Source organism: Aspergillus multicolor, assembly GCF_047715735.1.
Source record: "Aspergillus multicolor strain CBS 133.54 unplaced genomic scaffold BDW74scaffold_56, whole genome shotgun sequence".
Lineage (NCBI taxonomy): Eukaryota > Fungi > Ascomycota > Eurotiomycetes > Eurotiales > Aspergillaceae > Aspergillus > Aspergillus multicolor.
Window position 1 is genome coordinate 63,120 of NW_027396007.1, and position 17,439 is coordinate 80,558.

General features: G+C 52.7%; 7 protein-coding genes across 7 annotated transcripts; 4 read left to right on the forward strand and 3 right to left on the reverse strand.

The window, feature by feature from the left end:
- Nucleotides 1-99: 99 nt before the first annotated feature.
- BDW74DRAFT_184134 (uncharacterized protein) lies at nucleotides 100-3,153 on the reverse strand (the record flags this gene model as incomplete). Its single annotated transcript, XM_073730724.1, has 6 exons — nucleotides 100-658; nucleotides 712-1,867; nucleotides 1,920-2,168; nucleotides 2,213-2,671; nucleotides 2,730-2,931; nucleotides 2,995-3,153. 6 exons carry the CDS (start codon nucleotides 3,151-3,153, stop codon nucleotides 100-102), a joined length of 2,784 nt encoding a protein of 927 aa, XP_073577753.1.
- Nucleotides 3,154-3,520: 367 nt separating this feature from the next.
- On the reverse strand, nucleotides 3,521-4,757 carry BDW74DRAFT_184135 (lactonase family protein; the record flags this gene model as incomplete). The annotated part of the gene is made up of 4 exons (XM_073730725.1): nucleotides 3,521-3,876; nucleotides 3,928-4,401; nucleotides 4,458-4,566; nucleotides 4,614-4,757. 4 exons carry the CDS (start codon nucleotides 4,755-4,757, stop codon nucleotides 3,521-3,523), a joined length of 1,083 nt encoding a protein of 360 aa, XP_073577754.1.
- Nucleotides 4,758-5,277: 520 nt separating this feature from the next.
- On the forward strand, nucleotides 5,278-5,709 carry BDW74DRAFT_120036 (uncharacterized protein). Its single transcript, XM_073721986.1, has one exon. The coding sequence runs from the start codon at nucleotides 5,326-5,328 to the stop codon at nucleotides 5,587-5,589; it is 264 nt and encodes an 87-aa protein (XP_073577755.1). The 5' UTR covers nucleotides 5,278-5,325; the 3' UTR covers nucleotides 5,590-5,709.
- Nucleotides 5,710-7,430: 1,721 nt separating this feature from the next.
- BDW74DRAFT_184136 (acetylornithine transaminase) lies at nucleotides 7,431-8,939 on the reverse strand (the record flags this gene model as incomplete). Its single annotated transcript, XM_073730726.1, has 3 exons — nucleotides 7,431-8,492; nucleotides 8,542-8,775; nucleotides 8,829-8,939. 3 exons carry the CDS (start codon nucleotides 8,937-8,939, stop codon nucleotides 7,431-7,433), a joined length of 1,407 nt encoding a protein of 468 aa, XP_073577756.1.
- Nucleotides 8,940-9,133: 194 nt separating this feature from the next.
- BDW74DRAFT_164133 (succinate dehydrogenase assembly factor 4) lies at nucleotides 9,134-9,840 on the forward strand. The gene has a single exon (XM_073726211.1). It carries the CDS (start codon nucleotides 9,168-9,170, stop codon nucleotides 9,630-9,632), a length of 465 nt encoding a protein of 154 aa, XP_073577757.1. The 5' UTR covers nucleotides 9,134-9,167; the 3' UTR covers nucleotides 9,633-9,840.
- Nucleotides 9,841-10,938: 1,098 nt separating this feature from the next.
- BDW74DRAFT_120071 (endopolyphosphatase) lies at nucleotides 10,939-13,685 on the forward strand. The gene is made up of 2 exons (XM_073721987.1): nucleotides 10,939-11,299; nucleotides 11,370-13,685. The coding sequence occupies exons 1-2, from the start codon at nucleotides 11,137-11,139 to the stop codon at nucleotides 13,190-13,192; spliced, it is 1,986 nt and encodes a 661-aa protein (XP_073577758.1). The 5' UTR covers nucleotides 10,939-11,136; the 3' UTR covers nucleotides 13,193-13,685.
- Nucleotides 13,686-15,558: 1,873 nt separating this feature from the next.
- On the forward strand, nucleotides 15,559-17,038 carry erg27. The gene is made up of 2 exons (XM_073721988.1): nucleotides 15,559-15,635; nucleotides 15,848-17,038. The coding sequence occupies exon 2, from the start codon at nucleotides 15,871-15,873 to the stop codon at nucleotides 16,948-16,950; it is 1,080 nt and encodes a 359-aa protein (XP_073577759.1). The 5' UTR covers nucleotides 15,559-15,635; nucleotides 15,848-15,870; the 3' UTR covers nucleotides 16,951-17,038.
- Nucleotides 17,039-17,439: the final 401 nt, after the last annotated feature.

Consider the following 17,439-nt stretch of genomic DNA (forward strand, 5'->3'; position numbering starts at 1 on the left):
GATCATGATGCTAAATGATGCTGGCCCAGTCTGGGTCCGGAGAGTAGGATAGGCATCATGTATCGGTAAGTAACGTGATGTTAAAAAGGGGCAAGGGGTTTAGATCCGTCTACTGTCTCTCTGGGCCACGTCCTCGAGTATAGTAAGCTCAATTGCGTCGCCGGGCCCAGGGTGTAAGGCGCGCTCATCGTCATCGAGGTTGGGATTGGTCGGCAATAGCCCGTAGGCGTGCAACGGAGGAACGACTAAAGTATATGCCTCCTCTTCATCAACCGCAAGCCCCGAGTCGCGGACTATATCAGCCAACCTCGAGATGACGCTATTGCTCCACCTAGGCTCATCCGGACGATCACCTGGTAGAGGTGGTCGACGTCGAGTATAACCTCCTATCTCAGTGGTTTTACTCGCGAGCTGGAGCATGAACTCGGTAAAGATCTCTTGGGCGAACAGGCGAGCGGGCGAATGGCTCACGTATATTCCTTTGGCTCTCTCAAACTGATCTGCATGAAGACGACGTCCATCCGGGGCGATATATGATAGGATCCTGGACAGAGGCTTGATTATCTCGCGAAAGCCAAAGGTTATGAGATTGTCGCGTCTCGCGCGGTACTGCCGGGTGCGATTCTCTGCTTGTAGAATAGCTTCTCGTCTTACGTTTCTTGGATCTATGTTAGTACGAACTCTGCAGTCGGCATATTCTTAAGAACGCACCTGGATAATCCGTCAAGACTTCCTCCAAAAATGAAATCACGATTTACGGATGGTGGTACTTGAGACCATTCGAAGACTGCCGGGTTGGGCCGATGTATCCAGATTCCATATAAGTCCGTTAGTTGATATTGCTCTGGTTGCCCACCAGGGCCGGATGATGTTGCCAGTTCCTGCCCGATGACGGGTTGGTGTTGTCCTAGGCCGCTTGACGTTGTTGCTGGCTCATGCCCTTCTATGGATAGCAACCGCGTTGGGATAGGAACATCCCAGCCTCTCCCAAGGAGCCGCACTGTCTTTCCTGGTTTGTCGTCGGGATCCAAAGATTTCGCCGAGGTGAATGACAAGAGAGATAGAATCGCTGTGAGGGAAGCAATGTCCATAGTCCATCTAAACATAGACGCATTATGGCTGACATCGCTGCCGAGCTTCTCAGGGTCGCTGTACCTGGACCTCACGGCCTGCGCCCGAAACTGGTACTGATGTCTCTCCTCCGCGGCACTCCTGTGCCTCATCAGGCTCATTCCGCACTTCCACTGGAAACCGGCCCCGATTATAGTCTCCTGGCCTGGAAGCCGATACTCGAGAAGACCAGATGCCACTTCGAAGCCTCTACTTTCAACAGCAGCGCCGAAATCGTTGGCAGTTGGATACTCTACTAGTCCATGTCCTGGGTTTTCTTTCTTCGGCGGATACTTGAAGGTAAGTGGAATTTTCCTCATGTCGAACGCATCATCCTCGTCGGAGATATATTGCAGCACCCCGGTCAATGCGGTTGCAAGCTGGTGTGCCAAACGACTGCAATTATCCTCCCATAAAACCAGCTCCGCAACCTCCTTCCTCCCCTCGACCATGGCCCGAACAAGCCAGTCTGTTGGCAAGCTTCGCATGTGGCCGAGGGCTGGGTTCGGCAAGTCGGAACGTGAGTCCCACGGCGAACTCACCGAGCTACCATCAACACCCAGCCAGATCTCCGGGGTAATTTTCAGAGAGTCAATTCCGCAAGCATCCATCATGACCCAGGACAGCTCGTGCCCTTCGATAAGTTTAACGACTTTTGGGTTAGCGGCAAGGCCACGACGAACAAATGCCCTTGTGCACGCCATGACTAGCATAGCGCCGAGGACCGTAACAGCAACGCTCCAGTGCATCGCTCTCACTGATAGGGTTAGGCTTGCACATATCCTTAACGAAATCCAAAGGTTGCTTACATCCAATGAACTGCATAATATAGCCACCAATGGACATACTTGCTGCCGCCAGAGAGAACATGCTGAAATCTGGAGGCTCGTTTATTCGCGAAGTCCGGAGAGTTCGGCTGCCTTCCTCGTTCATTATCGCGTACGATCCGTATCGCTGGTCGCCAACTGTACAGGCTCGCTGTACCCTGATGATCCTGGTATCTCCTACCTTCTCCGTGAGATTGAATTCGATCTCCTCTGTATGGGCCTCAATGACATCTTCTGAGGTCAGCCACGTCACCCACCGGGACCAATCAACTTACACGAGCAGAGGAAGATCCCCGCAGAGAGGACGACTGTCCCCGACGCGAAAATGGGAAAGCCGTATTTCACGATCGTGGAGCCCTGCGCAGGAACTCGCCAGTGGTATGTAAGGAACGCAGCGATCACAAGTACACAAGTCTGCACAATGACCCCAAAGATTGCAAAGGCCCAAGTTATGGCAGGCGACGCTGTCGCATTCGATACGTTGAGAGTTAGGTTGGGCGCTTGCTGCATGATTCTGACCGCGTTGCGAACCATCAAGGCGTGCAGCGCTTCCCTGGATACTGTCCGGGTCGTGGAGGCGTCCAACCGGGGATGCGAACCGACCATAATCCCACGCTCGCAAGCTGTTTTGAGGTCAAATATGATGTTGTGGGCTTCTCCATCTGCGGGCCTGTCATTCGAATCTATCTTGCGGTAAACGAATTCCTTCGTTTGAGCGACCCCTCGCTCTCGTACTGGCACAGGTCAGAAGCGAGATGAGTTGCGAGGGAAACGACAGTGTCCTGGACGTACCTATCTCAGTCCCGCTCCAGAGTTCGCAGACGGCATCGCTGGTGCAGGACAAGAGCTCCATCTCCGCAGTTGCCCTAGTTTCTCGAGCCCGTCCGATAAGCGCTCTGAGCCATCGACGTCCTCCAACACGAATGGCGCTGATGACGCACGTCAATATGCCGAGGGGTGCCATCGCAAGGAGGATGTCATCTGCATAGCCCATCTGGGACCAGTAAGCTTCAATGTCTTGAATTCATATCAGGCTTGAAATTAGAACCTGACGTACAGATTGAGAAAGGAACTGCTTCGTCACTTGCTCGCCGAAGAGTGTCAACAGAGGGGCCAAGTCTGTAAAAAGATTGTTGCTAAAGTCTTCGCCATCGAAGCCGCCTGCGGATGGTGTAAACTCGTAAGCTCCCCGTATACTTGAGTTCGTAGCAGTCATATTGCGCGCAAGCGGACCAATGTTCTGAAACAATCGTCAATGCGGGTGTGGGAAACGGTTCACCCCGATCCTGCCGAGGAACGTGCCTCCTTTATGACGAGGCGGAGCAGTAGCATTGCAGGAAGGCTTAGCTGAAGAAGCAATTATCATCACATCTTATCGAGGGGCTGTGTTTAGTTTGCACATTACCCGCTTCTACTGCAGGGGTAGTCGACCAATCCCGACGCCAGATCGCCAAGGCACTCAGAAAGTTGATTTGCGGCTCAGGGCAGATGACGGGATAAATCGTCACATAGCAATGAGCGAGGTAGGAGATAGATGCCCAGGGACACAGTGTTTTTGAACGTTTTGCATTCTTTATATTTATTTAATCGTACCAAATAGCATTCATGCCGAAACCCTGCTCAGGGATATCCACGCGTGCGACGCGGGAGAGGTTCTCATCACGGAATCGGTAAATCTCGACGAAGCCGAGCTGATCGTCGCAAAGCGCAAGCCACTCATCGCTCCAGTCGCACGGGCTCACGGCGTTGGAGTGACCGCCGCTAGTGGATGTGGGGTGAATAAACAGCTGGCGCTCGATGTTGCCGTTCGGGCCCAGCTTGAAAGCAGTGATGTATCCGGTCACATCAAAATGGTTGCTGCGAGTAGTAGCGAAGAGATACTCTCCGCTCTTGGTGGTGAAGGTGACGTCGCCGCGGTACTTGTTGCGCGGCGGAAGGCCTAGATGCATTAATACCAAATTGCAGCATATAGGGTTTATGGAGAACATACCAGGAGGAAGTAGAGGGTATGTAATGTGGGTGAAGACAGGCTTGTGTGTTCGCTCGTCAATGACGTAGACAGCCAAGCGGTTACCGGCCTCCATAAGAGCATAGAGATATTTGCCGCTGGGGTGCATCTCAACCCAGCGGGGATGATCACCAGGGTCCGGCGCCTCAAGACAATCCACCAGAGTCAACTCGCCCGTCTCAGAGTCTTTCAAATGGGTCCAAATCTTGTTGGCCTGCAGATCCGCGGAGTATAGGTAGGTCTCGGTGGGGTCAAACACCATCCCGTGGATACCGGTGTTGGGCTCATACTCGTAGTTCTGGACGTTCTTGGCGAGACGGCCGTCCGATTCTACTGAGAACACATTTCCGAATCCAGCGTACTTGTAGAATGGGTTTCCATAGACGTTATAGGGAGGCTTGCGAGCGGCGAGGACGAAAATCGCACGGGTGTTTGTGTCGTCGTTGGCGGCCATAGCTGTAGACAACAAGTCAGTCAAGTTATATTGTGAGTGGACTGTATGAAGAACATACGATGCCCTGCTACAGGGTGGGAGACCTGGTGAACAATATCGGTGGGGCTGTTTACCGCGAAGCTATTCCACTTCTTCATGGCGGCGCCATAGATGGCTTTTTTGTCGTGCTGCTCCGGTTAGACATGCCAATTCGAAATTCCGCAGTGGAACATACCGAGAAAGTCATCCATGAGATCGGCTCAGCCTCAGGAATGTCGGTCTTCTTGACCAGCTCCAAAGTCAAGGCCTCATCATCGAAAGCAACTGTATAGATGCGGCCCGGCTTGGTCCAGGTGCCGACCATCAAATGATGCTTCATCCTGACTGATTGACGGGCGGTTCGCAATTGACAAAGATATCGAAGGGGAGTAGTCCTCACACGCCACATCAGGAGCAATAGCAGAAGAAGAGGGGAGGTATTCAGGATGGAGAAGTTAAGAACGGCAATCAACCACGGCAGCGGGCCTGAGCAGCCTGAGGCATGCTTCCCCAGAAGCCCCGCAGACACCGGAAGAAGACATTGCCGCGGGACATTGTCTGTCGTTTGGAGGGGCGTTCGATTTGATTTGCTAACATCGAGCTCTTACTCAGAGTACTTTAAGTACTTGCGCATCAGACAGCGCCTGCCCGACTGCTGCCGGCGATGTCCTTAGTGCACCGAGTTGGATCGTTGTCAGGTTGAGCTTCTGTGAATGCATCGGCAGTGAAGCGGCTGGGTCCCCGAGGGCGGTGTGTAGCAGCAGAACCCCAGCTTTGGCAGAGCGCGTCACATGACTACGCGTCGCGACTTTATCGCTCCCGTGTTGAGCTCTCCTTCTTCCTTCTTCATCAGCTTTCGCATCGCCCGCTCAACCAATTTTCTGACGATCCATCGCTTGTTTCTGCTCATGGTATGGTTATTACGGATTCTTGTCGTACTCAATCTTTTCTCCGCTGAAACCCGTCTTCCCTTGTCCGAACTCCCCTCCGGTGTCACCTCTTGCCTGCAAAGGCACCCTTACAGACGTACCGCCTCGAACTCCCTAATTTCGATTGAGCATGCTCAAAGCTCGAGTAGAGCGCCGACTTGCCTGACCGGGATTGGGAATCTAACCCTAAGCCACCTTCGTCGGTCCTGGAATCGCCTCGCAGTGAAGCATGGGAGTTGTTGACTAGCCGATTGATTTCGACGAAAGGCAGCTCTCCGGAGCCGAAAGGCACCTAAAAGACGGAAATACCATGCGTTCTTAAGTCCAACGCTCGGACACGCGTCGGTATCCTACGCTGGGCATTCATGCGGATCAACAGGGATGGGATTGTCTATGCCGAGACTAGAAATTGGGGATCCCCTGTGTGGACTGATCGAGCATCCTTGGATGTATCTCGCCGGTCAATATCAATGCGGACCCGAGTCACATTGGCAGAAACATTGTATATTGCCGAATCGATTTGTTCTGAACACAACTGATGTCTTCGTCGAAGACTTGCCTACATACGGTCATACAGTCGAGCTGTGAATAGGAAAAACCCACTTGCCGGAATCGATCGAATCGACCGGATCCAGTTCTGCTGGCCAACGCATTGGATTGTAGCAAGGTTTTTCTTTTATTCTTTCTTCGCACGTATGACTCTTGGAGTTCATAACCGTCTCCAAGAACCCCCGGCCTGTGGTCACGTTCCGGTATCGATTTTTCTACCGACCCATTTTCGCACACCCAACACATGTCTCAAGGCTAGCAAACCCCAAATCACGGCACCAGTCACCGATTTGCTTCGTTTACGAAGGTCCGATCCACTGCGTTAACCGTCTCTTTGCAATGTAGATTGCAAATCGATCGAACGGGCTCCGACACCTATCTCTCGGGATAGACACTCAACAAGCGGTTTTTATGGATGTTCTTTGGCCGCCCTCCATCTTTGGAGCGAAAACGAAAATCTTGTCCCTGGAGGTACTCTGTCACACACGGGAGGTTCAATTCACCATGGGTTTACGTTCGCGACATGAGGTCTTCGAGTCCCTCGACGAAGAAAAAGCACGACAAGTACTCCAGCCAATGCCCTCTGAAACGAACATACCGACGTCTCTTCGGAGAAGATTGCGAGAAGGATAACGATGCGATAGCATGTTCACAACACCCCACCAATCCAGGCATCCCAGCCCTCTTTCTCAAAGCTCGACAATTCCTTCCACTCTTCTCTTGACTTTCTGACTCGGATACCGGAACCAACAAGTAAAGGGACCTCTCTCGTGTGAGGATCAAAGTCTAGGCTTGTCTGCTGCTTGTTCAGTGAAAGTGTCCATAGCTTGGAATGCTCTCGAGCAACCAGTTGGGCTTTGGTGGCTTTGGCCAAAGAATTGGATCATGTTCTGCTGGTGTGGGTTCGTGAACGGGCCGTTTCCCTTCTGGGGCGGCCCCCCCTTTTTTTTATACGTCTCCCCTCTCCAGTTTCGGTTGAAGTTGAAGTGGCTAACTACATGTAGGTTGTGAGTTTAGAGTTCTGCGGCGTAATCAATGAGCGTGGAATGGACGGGAACTGGCGAGTCGGAAGAGCGCATATGTCGATGCGATGGAGATGGCTGAGGTATGGGAAGAGGGAAGGTGTCCAGGGAACAAGCTCGGGGGCTGGGTTGCTACTACTGAAACCCTTTGCCTGTTACGCACCCAATGTTGCAGGGAATGAACACCGCGTTTTGACCTCCTGTTTAGTACGTTTGCTCCAATACTTGGTAGCTAGAAACAGGATGCTAGGAATACACCTCGTATTACGGAGTACCTACGCGCAACATCGCAAAACCGTGAGTAGCGCAGCTCGTAAGCATTGATGAAGAAGATACCGCTACTTTTCTCTATATCTATCTACCCCAAACCAAAGCGAAAGCAGCAATGATAATTGGTATACGGACCCATAAATCCAACAAGCAAATCGAAGTGTAACGAACTGAAATAAATCATTCACATCATATACCCCTTGTACGCGCTAGATAAGCCCCAAGCGCATGGCAAGCAACAGCCTAAGCCTGAACAGCTTCAAACGACTGCTCCAGAATCCGGAGGGCAATCTTCAGTTGCTCCTCCGTAACCGTCAAAGGAGGAACAAACCGCAGACACCCCTCACCAGCAGTAATAATGAGCATACCGCGTTCCCGAGCAGCAGTAATGATCTCACCGGCCTTGGGCGAGAAGTCCTTCGAGAGCTGGAGACCGAGGATAAGACCGCGTCCGCGGACTTCAGAGATGAGGGCGGGGTACTTCTGCTGCAGGGCCTGGAAGCCCGCGATGAGGATGGCGGACTTGTCCTGGACGGATTGCTGGAGCTCGGGAGAGGCCAGGCGGTGGATGATGTGGTGGGCGACGCGGCAGGCGAGGGGGTTACCGCCGAAGGTGGTGCCGTGGTCGCCGGCTTTGATGTTGTCTGCGACGGTCTTGCCGGATACGATGGTTGCGCCGATGGGGATGCCGTTGCCGAGGGCTTTGGCGGTTGTGAGGATGTCCGGGTGGGCGGGCTCGCCGGTGGCGGGGGCGAGGGAGGGGTGGGCGTGCGCCCAGAAGCTGCCGGTGCGGGAGAGGCCGCATTGGATCTCGTCGAAGATCAGGACGGCGCCGACTTCGTCGCAACGCTTGCGGAGGGCGAAGAGGAACTCCGGGGTTGCGACGTTGACGCCGCCTTCGCCTTGGATGGGCTCGACGATCACGCCGCAGGTCTTGTCTGTGATGAGGTCTTGCAGTTGGGCGGTGTCGTTGTAGTTGCCGTACTTGAAGCCCGGGAGCATGGGGGAGAAGGGGGTCTGGTACTTTGGGTTCGGGGTGGCGGAAAGGGCTCCCATTGTGCGGCCGTGGAAGGAGCCTTGGAAGGAGACGATCTCGTGCTTTGCGCCGGAGGAATCGCGGGCACGGCCGGTCTTGCGGGCGAATTTGATGGCGGCTTCGTTGGCTTCGGTGCCGGAGTTGGCGATGAAGACTTGCGCTGCGTCGCGCATCGCGCCGGATTCGCGGGTAAGAGTGATCAGGTCTTTGCTGAGAGCGCCGACCCAGGCGTTGTGGTACAGGTTGGAGGCGTGGAGGAGGGTTTCGGCCTGGTCATCTATAAGCATTTAATGGTTTAGTTGCGGCCGTTATGCGTACCTGCTCGGCAATGATCTTTGAAATCTCCGGGTCGCAGTGTCCAAGAGAGTTCACCGCGATACCTGCCGTGAGGTCAAGGTACCGCCTGTTCTCCATGTCCCACAGGTAGCATCCCTGTCCCTTAACCATGATCGGGGCCGGACGAACGTAGGTAGGCACAAGGTACGGCGCGCGCTCATTGACGAAAGCTGCTGAGACCGAATCGGCACCGGGGTCGGGAGTGACGACAGCGCCCTGCTCATGTTAGAACACATCCTGATCTTAGAACTAGAGATCAATTGGCTTACCTGAGCTTTGGAAGTCGCAGAGACATACCGGCGCTGCAGCGGTGACTCAACCGCGGAGACCAGCCTCTTCGCCAACGGCAACCGCCGTGACGCAGCACGAACAAAAGACATTGTGATGGTAAACCCTGCAAGGACTAAGCCCACAAAAGATTGGCGGCTTAACGAGGTTTAAGAAGAGAAGGGGAAGTAACAAAGCGTGGGGAGAGAAAGAAATGCCGCATCTAAAATCGAGTCGGAATGATGGCGATATCGGCTCGGCTGATCACCTCCGCGGCCGCCGTCCGCCACTCCGCATTTTATCTTCCGCCATCCTCAACTCTGACTCTTCCTCCTAACTAAATGACTCACGTTTTCAAAACATACACTATACACAAAATGGCCTTGTCTCTCATCCCCCGCCGAGTCCTATCCCGCGCTAGTCTGAACCTCCCAGCGCGCGCCCTCTTCTCAACCTCCCGCGCCCGCCTCGCCGACGACTCCAAGCCCGCCTTCGCATTCCGTCAAGGCCCCGCGCCACCTCGTCTCCCCGAAGACGAACAGAAGATCTTCGAGCAGCTTCAGAAACAGTCTACGGGTGCATTCAGCACACCACAAGTTAACCAGTCACCGGACTCAGAACCCGCGCGCGTTGAGGCCAGCGGCGATGGAGAGGAGCTTCACCCCGATGCGAAGCCCGGCCTCAAGCCTGAATTCGAGGGCAAGAAGAACCCGAAGACTGGCGAGATTGGAGGGCCGAAGAATGAACCTTTAAGATGGGGTTCTGGGGGCGATTGGAGTTATGGAGGGCGTGTTACGGACTTCTAGATGGGCACTGGAGGTGTGAACATATGAGCTATGTGCATGTATATTAGTGGCGTTGGGATAGATTTGATGTTTTCAAGGATTGCTCTGCGCATATGTGCTGTATGGGCTTAGTAAATGTAGTTTGCTTCTTCATCTTGTGAGGGTAGCGTGTATATATCCTCGAGTCCCTCGAGTAACAGACTTTGCCTGACAAGCCATCTCTTAGCCACTTACTGACCATCGTGGGAAAGCGCATAAGTTCAAGTCATTGACGTCTTCATCCAGCGACGAGAAAAAGGTCACCGGACTAACCATAGCGATGGCTAGATTACCACTAGGACACGGATAGGTATGCTTGTGTCCCCATTGTATAACTACAACTACAACTACCTGGCCGTAACTCCTGTGACCGCGGATCTATACGCGTAGGAGGGTATACTAAAACAGAGCGATTCCGTTTATCAATATGAGCCATTGTAAGGGTCTGCTTTGTGAGTGAAGAGCAACGAGCTCAGTCCTGCATCCTGTAAGCTTCCCAGAACGCCAAGCGGCAGAGATGCAACATATACAGAGCACAAGTAAGGGTAGGCGTGCGATGATCCTTTCGAGCGCTGACCATTGAACAGGGATATGGCCCTTCCTTGCGGCAAGAGCAACAAGACTGTCATCACCGGACAGTCTCATAGTCTGAGCATTGGGCAGACCGCACCACTTGTTGCGGGTCAATGATCGACGGATCGTCCGATACCTCAAGTTCAAACTAAAACATGCACACAGATTAACGGACCATCTGGCGATAGGAAACAGGATCAAAGTCGAGGACGTATCCTCTAAAGACCTGACTTAAAGTCAGCATTTGCCATCGAGAGGAACTCGGGTCCCATCTGATGCTCGTGCGGCGTACGCTATGCCTTGACGATCTCCTCTCCGTACAGAGAGCAGTCTCGCCGTGCTATAGCGATCCTAGGACGCCCTTGAGTCTTGACATCTCAAGACACCCACTCCATAGACCACGAAGGATGTGTCAGAGCGGTGGCACGCGAACCAGAATCCGCGAAAGCGCACAAGGTCCTCGACCAACAGCAATCAGCCGACCCTCCCTTGGGCGACCCAGTCCAAAGAACGGCGCACGTGGAGCCAGCGACGAAACAGAGTGGGGGCGGCCATGGAATACGAAGACACTTCAAAAAATAAGTGTCGGTTGCTAAGGCGAGACGGGAAGAAACTCGTCTGACCAGAAACTTCAGAAACAGATTCAAAGGACTGAATATTGCCAGTATAAAACGGAGAAGGCTGCCGACGTCGAAGAGCGTAAGGCTGGATCCTCCTGAGGCTAGCGGACGCTTTCCCCGATTGGGTCTTCGAGACTCTGACGTAGGGCCGCCGCCCCCAGTATTTTTTCTTTGGCTACGCGGTTTTCTTTCTTGCTGCCTATGCTCGTCTTTGCTTCTTGAACATCTATGCTTGATTTCACTTGATTTCCCACCCCTGGCCCGCTCCAACGGAGCTTGATACGCCTTACATAATGTTTTCAACGCGCCTACTCGCGCTCCTATACGGCGTCGGACATTTCGCGTCCGCCGTGCCTATTACAGAGCCCGAACAACAGGTTCTAGGTAGCCTCAACCGTGAGGAAGATCAGATCGACTCCTCGCGGCGACTCTCAGGTCGATTCTTGCACATTACAGGTATTGTTTGCAGTCCTCGAGTTTTCTACTTTCTGTTCTTTTGAGGCGAAACTCGGCTGACCGCTTTTAGATTTCCATTTAGATACACACTACAAAGAAGGAACGTCAGCGGAGGGAGTATGTCACCGAGATACTGGAACAGCGGGCTTTTTGGGAGCTGAGGGGACCGAATGCGACTCACCACAAGCTCTGATCGACGAAACATTCCGATGGATCGAAAGGAATTTGAAAGGCGAGATCGATTTCGTGCTTTGGACTGGAGACTCCGCTCGACATGACAACGACGAGAAAATACCTCGGACGGCGGGCGAAATCATCGAGCTAAACAAGGTTCTGGCGGCCAAATTCATCGATCTTTTCGAGGACTCGGATGCCGCCCGCGGTCTCTCAATACCGGTCATTCCTACGATTGGCAACAACGACATCATGCCGCACAATATCTTCCGAGAGGCGCCGAATAGGTGGACGAGGAAATTCACGGAAGTGTGGTCAAAGTTCATACCCGAGGCGCAACGTCACACTTTCGAGGAAGGAGGATGGTTCTCGGCGGAGCTGGTTCCCAACAAGCTTGCCGCAATCAGCTTGAACACGATGTACTTCTACGAGTCCAACTCTGCTGTCGACGGCTGTGCGGAGGAGATGGAACCGGGATATGAACATATGGAGTGGCTTCGCGTGCAACTAGAGGTTTTACGCGAGCGCAAAATGAAGGCGATCCTCATCGGGCACGTGCCACCTGCACGGTCAGGCGACAAGCGGAGCTGGGATGAGAGCTGCTGGCAGAAATACACCTTGTTCATGAATCGGTTCCGCGACGTCGTCGTCGGGAGTGCGTACGGCCATATGAACGTCGACCACTTCATGTTGCAAGACAGCCGTGATGTGGACATCGTCGCAGCCATTGAAGACTCGCCAAGCGATCCCAACTTCAGCGTGCAGTCTCGCTCAGACTACCTTTCTAGCCTGAGGGAGGATTGGGCTGAGATGCCGTCTCCGCCGAATGACAAGTCTTCCGGCTTCTTCTCCGACGAATGGGACATGGACGCCCTCGGAAAGAAGGAACGGCGGTTTCTGAAGAAGATCGGTGGGCCGTTCGCAGAGAGGTACAGCCTATCACTGGTTTCACCCAGCGTGGTGCCAAATTACTTTCCAACGCTCAGGGTTGTCGAATATAACACTACCGGGCTGGGTGGTGTTAAGTTGTGGGCCGACACGGAATATGGTGAAGGCTCGTTTGAGTCTTTCAACTGGGAGTCAGTCAAACGCGAGCTTTCAGAAGATGTCGCTGAAGCGGATGAAGCGGATGATATCGAAGATGTCGAAGAGCAAGGGAAGAAGAAGAAAAAGAAGAACAAGGACAAGGACAGGAAAAAGAAGAAGAAGAAGCCGAACTTCAAGTTACCCGACCATCCTTCCAAAACCGAACCCCCTGGGCCCGCCTACTCGAACCAGCCATTTACTTGGTTGAGCCTGGCCCAGTACTACGCCAACCTCACAGAAATCTACGAGAGGCAAGCCTCAACTGAAACCCAAGAAGGGGCTTTCCATACAACCGAAGACGAAAACACAGCAGCTCACGTGGACCTATATCACGTCGAGTACGACACTAGAGATGACGACCTGTACAGCATGAAAGACCTCACAGTGCGCAGTTACTTCCGACTCGCTAAGCGGATTGCAAAGAAGGACTCGAGCGATGAGAGCACGCTCGCCAGTGATCCTAACTCCAGTGATGACGAAGACGAAGACGCACCAGATACGAAGGGGTCGAATAACAAGAGACCAAAGAAGAAGACGAAAAGACCGCGCACGAACCAGGTCTGGCGGACATTCCTGGATAGAGCATTTGTTGGCTTTTTGGGCGATGACGAACTTGACGACATTCAGATATAGATTCTCACTGCATTGCATCCTGTATAAGACTTTATTTCTCTTATGATTCTTGGCTTTGGCTGTCGAGTTGATTTAGCGACATGGATTTGAAATTCAGCATTGGTATGCCTCTTCCTGCTCTTCTTAGCTCTGAGCTGCATTCTCATCCCGTCATTGTTCGACTATATGGCTTTCAAGTCCAGTAGTTTCATGGGATAGCTGGTAAAGTGTACCATAATTTCACTGTCCTTCTTCACTTTTCTAATGGACCGCGCTCGGTGTTTTCGCGGCCCAGGTAGGCCGCTCCAAGTTACGTAGAAGCATCGTAGTTGGGCCTGGATACTGTTTCCTTTAGCAGAGTCCACTGCCAGCCAGGCCGAGACGGCTGGGCAGGTTCGAAGATGCTCCTTCCTCAACAAGCGCAGTCCAGTCAGTCTATGAGCTCAATTTCAATTCCGACAGCTCACAAGAGCGTCAACATCGTCACCCGTGACCGTGATAATTAGGACTTCGCACTTGACCTCTTAATGAAGATGATGTGGTCGTTGATGCCGATGAAGCTCGAGGTTGGTGAAATCGTCACACATCGTCGGGAGCCGGCCGTCTGCTATGACGCCGTTGGGGTACTCCGCAACGTCGCCTCTTGCGCTGCTAGATTTAACCCGGAATGAACTCACTTCTTCAAATCAACCGACATTACTAGCTGAGCCTCAGTCCCGTGTCTGCTGAGTCAAGCTGAATCGGCACTGGCGGTCAGAGCGAGGCTTTGTCTGTCTTTGTCTTTGTCCATCGCCCGTTGAGTTGCTAAGTCGACCAGGCTCCCGGGATGATGGCGCTCTTGTCAGGTCGATATGGCGGTGACTTGATTTGCTGTTTATCGCCGATGCCACGCTGGCAACGGCCTGCCAGCTGTCAGTCAGTCTTACTCTGACGGCATGGCATGGCCTGGAGCTTCGCCCCTCGAGTCCTCAGGTCTCGCCTCGCCTCGCCTCGCCTCGCTCGGGGTTCAAGAAGCGCGCGGGCTGCCCCTCCACATGAACGGCTCCGTCAGGCACAGGCCGCACAGCGTCTCGTTTTCTGTTTGCACCCGGAGCATTTCTTGCCGTCTGGCGCTCTGGGTTTTCCCATTGGAGTTTACCCTGGCCCACTCGACTGGGCTGTCGCTGGTTAGCCGCTGCAGGTTAGGCGAATTCTGCAGTCGGGCTCTGACACGTATCTGTGCTAAAAGGGCTGATGCGTTGTCCGTTTTCCGTCCCATGCGGCCATCTCTGCCATCGCCACTTTCAACTGATGATGGAGATGACGATGTGAGTTTCTTATGACGCCTGGATCTTCCTGTTGAATCCATTCGCGCCCGACATCTTTGAATCTGGGGGAGCAGAAGCCTCACCAGACATCGGGCCATCTATAGGCTAGTATGCGATCTTGTGGATCTACAAGATTCAATTCCAACGTCACCGCATATCAAGCTGCCCAAGCTAGTCAGGGTATTCCTTCGCGGCGGAGAATTTCGCTTGCTCTGTGATTGTCTTCTGCTTTTGCGCCTTGTGCTTATACCGCGGAATCCACCTTGCATCCATTGTGGCTGATATTCTTTCTTTTCTTGGGCCCCAACTACTACTTTCACCGGCTGCTTGCTATCCTGAGCCCGCTTCTTTAATCCCCGAACTCGATAATAATAGCCTTCCTATTCCTTTGCCATTGACAGGTAGCAATTGTCGTCAATTGCCAGCTCATTGCTGGTAAAAAAAAAACAGGCGACTATCTCGCCTCGCCGCCTGCAATCTTACACAATGAATCAGCGCTTCACTCGACACTTGAATCGAAACCTGGCCGTACCTAATCTCGCTACTGTATCCTCGCCATCATTGCGTTCTCCCCGGAGCTAAGACTTGTCTCTTCTCTGCCTCATTCCGGGCCGTGGCCGATGCAAGCTGACCGACCGATAATCGAGTACATCCAAACTGATTTTCGAGGCCCAAGTTGCACACAGCCCGAGATCGCTGGAGAAGCACTGACCATACTTGAGCCATCATTTTTTCCTTTTTCTAAACAATTTTCTAACTTCCACATTTCTTCCCTTGTTTGTTATTTACAACATTTAAACTGTACAAATCATCTTCCCCGGCTGTCTTTTAGGAGGCTCGATTGCTTTGGTATTACTGTAACATATCGTTTGGAGCTTCTGGTAGGTGTTTCAAATCAGCAGCGTCTACGCCTGTCATTATTAGTGGAGACCGGCTCGATCCCGAATCAAGAGAAGCAGGAGGGACAGGGCAGAGCATAGACGCCACGGTATGCGGAATTGACCTCGTCCACCAAGTACGAAGTACTCACCTAATCACAAGCATAAGCGAATCATCCCGACCGCACTCGCTTCTTAAGCGCTAGGCTCGAGTATGGAAAGCTATATGGTTTAGAACCAGACTGCTTTGGTTTATCACATCTTCGTGCGCGCTACCAGGTAAGCCACCCTGCTTTTGGCGCCATACTATTTGAAGGGGCAAGCTGGGAGATGCTATTTGACACAGGGTTTCAGTATTTCACATCCCATCAATAGCGATCTCCCTCTTGCTTGAAGCTCGTGGTTGCAGCGTATTGCAGCGCTTTGCTTGCCTATCATGCCGCGATTGACGACAATAGAAGCTAATGCTCTCGGCCTCTGCGCCTTGATAGATCCAGCCTCCCTAGTCCTTTGGATGGCTTCAGCTGAGGTAGACCAGAAGGCCTTGGGCAACTTTGCCGCGGTTACAGGCCTTGAAAACCCCTTCTTATCAGCTATGTTATATAAGATACTGGGCTTGTCGGTTATGCTATCAAACAAACTACTCCGGGCGCGACGACTACGACGACTGGACCCTACCCGAGAGACGAAGTCCCTGCAACTGTATTATCACATCATATGGCTGGCGCGCGAAGGCCTGTTGATTCTCGAAGAATTCGTACTGCCGATGGTGGAAGGCTTCGTGGAATTGAAGATCTTAGCTTATAAGCTTAGGGCGTCATTTTACCATATATTCGTCCTGTTCCACAATCAACCAGCTGTGCATTCGCCCAGTCTGTCCAGCAATGCGACTATCTCCAACGAAGCACCAGAAGCCGAACTATCACCGAGAGATCAGAACTCGCGATTATCCTTCATGGTAAAGCCCGAGGTTATTTCTGTACCGAATAGGCCACCAGACGTCGCGGAGCATACATCCAGAGGATACCTGAAAGTCCCACAGGCCCCTCCTGGCCTTGCACCTGTTCAACCGCCTCGGCCGATCTCATCTTTTCTATTACCTGCCATCGATTATACTCCTACCGCCACTGCATGCTTCAGCCATGCCGCTCTTCTCGCCGAGCGGTTCCTTCCTGGGTCGCATCCTCTCCGCCTCTCCATAAAGCTCGAATACGCTGCGTATTTATACGATTGCCTACAAGACGTCAGTGCAAGCCGCAAACTGGCCAAGCAAGCCATTGCGGACGTCTACAATGCCCAAGAAGGAATGGATGACGAAAGCTTCGAGGACGCCGCTGAGATTGTCGGCTTGCTAGGCAAAATGGTCAAACGTACTGCCAAAATGAGTAGTCACGGCGGAAGCACGACTCGCAGTGTCACTCCAAGGGCCGAGAGCTCGCGCAGCGAGGGCAATCCAACGCCGACGGCGAGAAAGACATCACCACGGACTGCGGCCACGACGCCTATGCCGCCGTCTCCGAAGACGGTGAAGTCCGGAAAGGGTGGCTACTCACCTGCTGCTGTGCCTAACTCGACCATGTTGAATCCGATATGATACGTGATGCCGATAATGAGATTATGTGTATTTTAGCCATGAATATTGCGACAGTATCTGGTACCACAGGCCATTGATTTATAAGGAGTTCGGTTTGGCTCCTGGTGCGTTCTGTTATATTGAGTTTTTTGGCCCTTGGGCACTATATATTTGCCTTGTCTCGCACTGCTCTATATCATTCTAGTGAAACTCTATAGGCCGCCAGTCTCAGGTTGGTCTTGAGTTTTCTCAATTTTACATTCTTACATCTGAATACACAATGTGAAAACCTGCCATGGATCTTTTAGCCCTCAAGCTCTGGGTGAAAACAAGATTGAATATCTAGATACATCACGGCCTCAGGCATCGGTTTTAGGCAGCTATCAAGTGAAGCCTCAGGATTCAGGCCAGAAGTGCCCAGGGAGACTTAGGAGAAAGAACTCGATCGCCGCTGCTCCCTGCATGTGCTGCTGTTTATCGCGAGCATCAGCCAATAGTCCGCCGGGGCTG